Raw genomic sequence first — 8,018 nt, 5'->3', positions numbered from 1 at the left:
AGAACTGAGAATATGCCAATCCCTCAAATCACTGGCACACTGTCCAGATGCATGTGATACAACCACCTGTTTGATTGTTTGCATTCAGAACATCGTGTCTAAACACACTGAACAAAGTCAAGTTAAAGTCTCTGGCATCTTTTTATCTTTGTATGCATGAACTGTAGATGCACTCGATAGGGTGCATGACTACGCAGAATAATATATTGTTTAAAGGTTGTTTAGGACGCAGGTTGAACCGAGACTGCCACATGCTCACATTTAGCATTCTCCTCCACCCTTCACACACACACAGACACGCCTACAGAGGCCTTTACTTTATCAGGAAATTGTCCTGGACAGCATCCTGGGAAGCCTGGATCACACCCAGTGAACCTGTGTATGTGTGTGTGTGTGTGTGTGCATGCTTGGGCGTGTGTGTATCACAGTAATCTTATCACCACAATATGATAAAAACAAATACTTTGGACATATTAAAAAAAGAAACAAACAAATCAGAGATCTTTGGTGAAACACATTTTCGAGGAATAAACATAGACGTGATAAATCCTTTGTTTAACCTCCCATGTGTCAGGACATGTAACATCCTTGGATATATGTTAAAATATGTAATTCATTACAACAAATTTGCATATATGGTTCTGCATATAATGTTTTGGCATACATACTATGTGTATGGTAAATATATGAAATGATTAACAGGCACATTTAAAGATAGAAATATATTAATATGAGTGTCTATTGCTGAAGGTGACATTTTCAGGAGTATACTGATAAAAATAAGCTGGATAATTGTTGTGTGAGTCCGTGCATGTGTGTGTGTGTGTGTGTGTGTGTGTGTGTGTGTGTGTGTGTGTGTGTGTGTGTGTGTGTGTGTGTGTATGTGTGTGTGTTTGTGTGTGCAAACATCAGTCTCCTATTGTGTTGGGGACAGTAGCGTGAGAGCGACCAGAGGGTCAGCTGCGCATCACATCAAAGATTTGGCCGTCTGTAAAAGACCTCACTGTCAACACACATGTACGCGCACACACACACACACACACACACACACACATACACACACACACACTCAAATACATACTCCCACGTGAGACTTCTGTGCAACTCTGTGTGCTCCTCACACTGAACAATCAGGTATGACAGGCGTGGTCTTTGTGGGTCCCAGCGGGAAGAAAAAGACAAAAGGCCCTCAGGAAGAGGCCGTCCACTCATCCCTAAACCTCACACACATCCACACAGGTCCAGTGTGTGAGCACACAGGCTTACACAGTATCAGTATGGTTACTTTACATGCTTCGCAAAGAAAAGAGGAGTATAAGAGTTGTCAGTGTGTTTCTAACATCAGATGTTTTCAAGTTAATATTTATGCTGACGTCGGCTAAATCGTGTTCTTGTCTATCTAATGTTCCTCTCTAAGGCACCAAAGTTATATAGCATGACAGGCATTATCTGTCTGTATTGAAACCACTTTGCTTTTCACATCAGACATCAGAGTCAGTTAGAAATGAACAAAGCCCATTTAATTACTCTAATTGTGTTATATGTGTAACACCATATACATGTTTGGGTGTGGAAGATTTCCACAAATTCTCAAATTTGTCCAGAATATCTCTAGGAAAAATGTGTAAATGAAGCATAAAAATGTAAAAAAAAAAATACAATATCATATTTACTACCCGCTTTTTTAATAAAATATATTTTATTTGTATTTTGCATATGGTATTTTTATGACAAGATGAAAATCAGACTTACATGTGCTCCAATGTGTGTTTATAAAGTTCATCTTTTAAATAATTACTAAAACCCATTTGTATAAAGTTGCATTTCTGTGGTTTTATCTGCTTTATTATTGCGTGTTTCACTCTCCAATGTGTATTATGTTATTTGCTTTGTGTTTTATTCAGTTTTGTAAAGCACTTTGATGTGCTTTGAAAGGTGCTATGTATATAAAGTTTATTATTATTATTATTATTATCATCACAGTAAAATAAATAAATAAATAAATGTGATATGTCATAGCCTTGTGCTTTGGCGCCCCCGTGCGGCATGAACGTGTAATTGCAGATTATTTCGCTTTATTTAAATCTAGAGGGGGAATTTCGCTACAAAAAATATCATAAAAATCGACTGTGATTAAAATAATCTCTGAGGGTTTCCTCTATATTTAATTTAATTTTAAAATCCTGTGTTATACTGACCGTCGCATGATGGCGCTGTTTAACTTTTCACTGCGTCATGCGGCTTTGCAGAACTCACTTCCGGGTTGTCGTCGACCAGGTGAGAGTTCACAGGGCATGCGGAGGTCGTGTTGTGCTTTTTCGCTTTTAGCTCGTATTTCAGCCGCCTGGGACCGACTCGTGATGTGATGGCTTTCCTGAGTTTGTTCCTGAGAAGGCAGCTGCCGCCGGCCTTGTCCCACTTCGCCCGGATAGTGAAGCCGGCCCGGCCTCCGTGCGCCGCGGCGCCGCTGAGGAGGCTGCACGGCTCGTCGCGGCTGCGGGTCGTAGAGAAGGGACCGTGGGGGAAGAGCCGGGGGCCGGAGCAGCAGTACCAGCTCACAGACCTCGACAAGGCGGACGCTCTGGTGGGTTCAGTCCGGCAGGGAAACACATGGAGTGAGCCTTATTAAAACGGAAATGTGTCTCCTTTTTGTCTTGACTAAAATCTACAAGTCCACGTACACATGAGTCTGATAACAGTAGAAGATGTTTCTAATGGTTTTCTTCTTCCATTGTTTCCAGATGCTGAGGAAGTCTCATGAGACAGGTAACATGACATGTGTTTTATTACACCTTCAGTCATACATCAAAGTTAATATGTGTCTCTTACACAGAAACAGATCAGCCCTCCATGGGATGAAACCTCAAAGTATGTCTCCTTTATGGACACATTGATAATAAAGCAGGTGATTTACCTGTGACGGCTGGTTGAGGTGCCTGCTATGACATCATTATTTTGGTGCAGCCAGAGATTGAACATTTCTTGAGGTTTAGGTTTTAATAGGGTTGAAAGTCATGGACCATGTAATGAAGTCACAAGTAACGGCAGTACCCCAGACTCCCTTACAAATCACGTGATTTTAAGAGTTGCTGCATCATGAAGAGAAACTTAACAAACTTTGTGAAACCGCTACAACAAATTCTGAATCATTTGTTCCTTTGTGTAAATTCGGCATTAAATATAATACATTATGATGTTTCTTTCCTTGTCAAAACTGTCCGTTAGCTCTGTCTGTGTCTGAAGCTCTTTGAACACACTGTTTCAACAGATTTCACAATTTACATCTATTAAAGAACATAACCTATTGATGGTGAACATGTGAAATCCAACAAATCCAGTTAACAGTAACTAATATAGGCTACTAGTTCAGAGAAAGAAGAAAGTGGAGAAGGTCCCCCAGACTCCCTTAAAAAAATGCTCAATTTTGAAACATGTTGAGAAATTGTATAAACTTTAGCAAAAGTCTACAACATATTTGTAACTACTTGGGCCTACTTGTACAGTCGGCAAACTTTATACATGGAGATATTTCTTTCTTTGAGTAAGAAACATTATATCCATTTGTCCTAGTGACGTAGATGTTTTGTCACTCTGTGTCAGAACACGACCTTTCTGTTATTATCTTATGTAGCCGTCTCCACCCTTACGTTTGTTAGTGTTAGGGTTACTTTTAGAGTTCCCCCACAAAGCGTAGATTAGATTATAACTCAAACCATGGGCTTTGAGGTACTGAATTAGACATTTACATGTTTAACAATAATGTCATAACACGACAACAACACACATAAAATCTCTAGAACTGGGCAATGTGGTTGAAATGAGTATCACAATATGAAATTGCATAATTTTTCCCATGTTGATGTATAGAAATATGCAAAATCAAGTATTGAACAGATGTTATTAATGAGGAATTATGTTCAGCCATTGTGCATAAAAGATGTACACGTCACATACAACTAGCATTACAGATTGTGCTGGATTTTAACTGCAGTTTGCTTGAAATGTATTGATTTTTGCAAAACATCTTTACAATTTGTAAACACTTTGCCAAATCTTTAGGGCCCATCTAACATTCAGTGACCATCAGGTAGCGAGAGATGAGAATAAATCATTCAGTGGAGAGAATGATCGAACAGTTTCTGGACTTGACAGGGTTTTAGTCTGTCACAGTGATGGGTGGTGACTCTCTGGACTCTGGAAGTGTGGAGTGGGTGGAGTGTTGAGCAGGCAGCATAAGAAGATGGAGAAAAAATAGTGCAGCTGGTACACTGAGAGTCAGTAATTATAATAAACTGGTTTTCCTGCATGTTTTGTTGAACTTTAAAGGTGAGACGACTTACACCGACATCTTAAAGCCTTTATCATGTCAGCTTTGTCTTTATCAGCACATAGAGATGAGTGACGTAGTTAAACTCCACCCAATTACAACCTGAGCACATTACACCTGTGTAGCTGTACATGGCCTTTAACTGATTGTTATTCATTATAGTAGACCACAAAGAAGAGAATTAAAAGAGATAAAAGATATATGTTATTCCTGCTTTAATGGCCCTACGTTTTCACTGAAGGTTTTGTTATAAATACTGCAACACTGACATTGAGGTGTTAGATTTAAATTTACCTCTAACTAACTTAACTTGAGTCCAGGAAGTGCTCCTACCCTCAGGTTTATTGTCCCAGTGGGAGATTTGATCCCACAGGTGTGAGGAGTTATTTGGTAAACACTAAAGCTGGGCCCCAGTTCCACTTCTACTAGTACATACTTCATATATACAGTCCAGGATTTTCATACTGTTGTTGCATTAAGATTGAAAAACCTAATTTTACCCAGCTTTGTGTGAGAACGGCAAATGATGCAGTATGTTTGTCCACGGACGTCAAATACAACCTTGGAACTTTTTTGCCAATTACGCTTCACAAAGAAAAATCCCGATTTGTTTGAAAATGTTTTCAAGGATGGTCTTAAGGGGAAAAAAAACTGACCTTTTTCAGAAAAAAAACCTTGCACACCTACAAAGAGATAAATCCGTCAACCCTTTCTACATTTCACAACATCTGCTATTACCCACTGAGCAGAAACATGAGCCAAAAGATGTCAATTCAACGCCTTTGACAACGTTGAAAAGACTTCCACTGGAGAGCCGGGATGAAAGTTTTCATCAGCTTTCATCAGGGAGGCTGATATTTCAAGGTTGGATGACCAAACATGGTGATGAATAGCTCTCCTGGTAAAGTAAATGCCTCATGCAGGCAACTGAGGTTAAGCTCAGGGTTTGAATTCTCCTTGTAGCTTTTGCTACATGAAGTAAGATTTGGCAGACACAAAACTTTTATTTTGAACCACAACAAGTTCTCTAGACATCTGTAACTGAAGTTGAATAGATGTCTAAAATGACATTGTGACAACTTTAATTTTGAACCCTGTGCGGATGTCACTTGGACATAAATGGTGAACGTTGAGAACCTTAGAAAATTTCATTCTGGCTCTCAACATTGCTGAAACTTGCTGTAAATAAAGGTAAATGCGCTCATATACATACATTTGAGTCAGGCTGGAATGTGATTGTCTTGCAGGATTCCTCTCGTGGTTCAGGAACGGTCTGCTGGCGACCGGCATCGGAGTCATCGCGTTTGTCCAGAGTGAAGTGGGACGAGAAGCAGGATATGGTACGGGGCTCCGTCGCTCAAACCAGCACACTCGCAGCTTAAGCTCTATTGTTGTGCACCAACAAACAGTGGCTTGTGTTTCAAGTTTAGCATCAAGGAGCTGGTGTGGTCCTAAATTCTTTAAAACGGCTGGATTTAAGAGAAATAGTATAATGATTATGAAGATCAATAACTAGAATTCTATTTAAACTATAAGCATCCGTCAGTTCGCCTCAGCTCTTTTTGTCCTGAAATCAATCACTTTCTAACATAACCTTGTGGTAGACTTTCGATTCAGCAGTTTTATAATGAATAATTTCACAAGGATTTCTGCGATTGACTTAAATCATAATGAGTAAATAAGGAGCCGAGATCTTTGATATCTAGTTGTAAGAAATGTCATGGCTGCCTGAAATACCAGTTTTGAGTGTTAAATGTTTTATCAAGCGAGACCTTCATTAAATCATTAAATAGTCTTTGAATTTGATGCACATTAATGTGTAAACAACCATAAAAACAAAACTTACCAGCCATGGTCAACATTATTTATGTCAGAATAAATGTGTTGCTTTATTTCTCACATGTTTTACCTGTTTTCAAGATCAGTCAAGGGCACACGAGTAAAAATTTCTGTTTTATTCTTTTTCATCCTTTCACCCAATGTGCCTCCATCCCACATTTAATTGCAGTGAGCTGTGAGAAAATAAATAGGATTTCTACAATAACACCATCAATCTGTTTCCCCTCAGCCTTCTTCATCCTGGGAGGTGTGTGTGTGTCGTTTGGCGGCGCCTCGTACATCGGCAGCCTCTTCGCCTTGCGGAGGATGATGCTGCTGTCTGTGCCGGCTCTGCTGCTCCAGAGCGCAGCGGTGGGCACCGTCGCCCTCTTCTGGCTCTGCGCGGTATCTCTCTACATCGGCCGACTGGAGGTGGAGATCATCCACGAGGACGAGGAGGGAGAGGATGAGGAGGAGTGCCGGGAGTGCCGCGAGAGGCGCGAGCACCGGGGTTACCGCGGCTCCCATGACAGCAGACATCATGACAGTGAGGACAATGACGGCAAGGGGACGAAGAAGTAGAGCGGGAAAGGATGTGTGTGTTGCTTTGATTCAGGGTTTCCCCTTGTGTGTGTGTGTGTGTGTGTGAGTGTGTGTGTGTGTGTGTGTGTGTGTGTGTGTGTGTGTGTGTGTGTGTGTGTGTGTGTGTGTGTGTGTGGTCGATGTAAAGATTATTGTGAAGGTGGAAAAAGACTTTTAGACTTTTTGGAAAAACGGTCAGAAAATGCTGATATTTTGGTAGTTTGACTTCATTCAACACACACATTTTTTTCTAAGATTTCTTATAATCAGACATTTTCAAAGCTGCTTCACTTACATTATCAATCAGCCCGAAAACTTTACTGATTTTTATATTATTTTTTTTACATCCTCACATTCACAGACACACTGAAAGCATCATGTATTTGCACTGTATGCAATCATTTTGGGGTTATTTCTGTTGGTGTTTCGCTGCCGACTGTTGTTGGATGCTGTTTATTTTATCATTAATTAACTGGGATTGAATACTTGAATTTTACATTTAAGTCTTAGAAAATAAAACAAGCCAGTTGCAGATCATTGTGGGCTCAGAATATATTTTTTACAGAGGTTGAAGTTACCCTGTGAAGTAAATTTTTTATTTTGTTTTGTAAAGGCAATAGCACTTTTGTCAGTTTTTGTTTGTCATTAGACTTTTGGAAACAAAGAGTATTTTTCAAAGCTTTTTCTGTGGTTATATATTTTGCTCTGTATTGTTATATATATACATGTACAGTACCTAAATGTAAACCACAAACCATTTTTACCTTTTGAGTGAATTTCACTTTGATTTTGTGATCTCTACAAATGCTGTCTTAATGGATGTAAAGAATAGTCGATAGTGTGGAAAGGTTGACAATATTAAGTTTGTGTGTGGGTTCGCTATTGTTTTCTCTTATTTGTGTTTGCACCACTTTCAATGCATCCTACTGTATATACAGTAATAAAGCAAGAAGAAATCTGTCCAGACTTCAGTGTGTGTGGTTTGTTTTTTTTGGTTGCAAACCTGGGATCACTATTCCTGGCCCCTCCAAAAGATCACACCGAGGAAAATATTTGTATTTTTATAACTTTTATCTAATGTAAATATTTTCAAGAGAAGTGTTGGATTGCTGTACTTCTTCAGGTGTCACATTTGCTTCATTTTAAATGGAAAGGCAGCCAAACGGTTGATCTTAAATAGACCTTAGTTTGTTTTTCAGTAGTTAGATTAAATCCAAATTTGTCAAGGAATTTGGGCCACTAAAGCACAACTGCATAGGGTCCTGAATTATGACCTGATCTTACTTTTTTA

General features: G+C 39.4%; 1 protein-coding gene across 1 annotated transcript; it reads left to right on the top strand.

Moving 5' to 3' along the window:
• The first annotated feature begins 2,271 nt into the window (after nucleotides 1–2,271).
• On the top strand, nucleotides 2,272–7,693 carry tmem160 (transmembrane protein 160). The gene is made up of 4 exons (XM_084350180.1): nucleotides 2,272–2,584; nucleotides 2,742–2,766; nucleotides 5,575–5,667; nucleotides 6,396–7,693. Exons 1-4 carry the CDS (start codon nucleotides 2,366–2,368, stop codon nucleotides 6,725–6,727), a joined length of 669 nt encoding a protein of 222 aa, XP_084206306.1. The 5' UTR covers nucleotides 2,272–2,365; the 3' UTR covers nucleotides 6,728–7,693.
• The last annotated feature ends 325 nt before the right edge of the window (nucleotides 7,694–8,018 follow it).

Source organism: Pagrus pagrus, assembly GCF_965226575.1.
Source record: "Pagrus pagrus genome assembly, chromosome: 4".
NCBI lineage: Eukaryota > Metazoa > Chordata > Actinopteri > Spariformes > Sparidae > Pagrus > Pagrus pagrus.
Note: the sequence above shows the minus strand (reverse complement) of the source record. Positions and strands in the feature narration are given on the sequence as shown.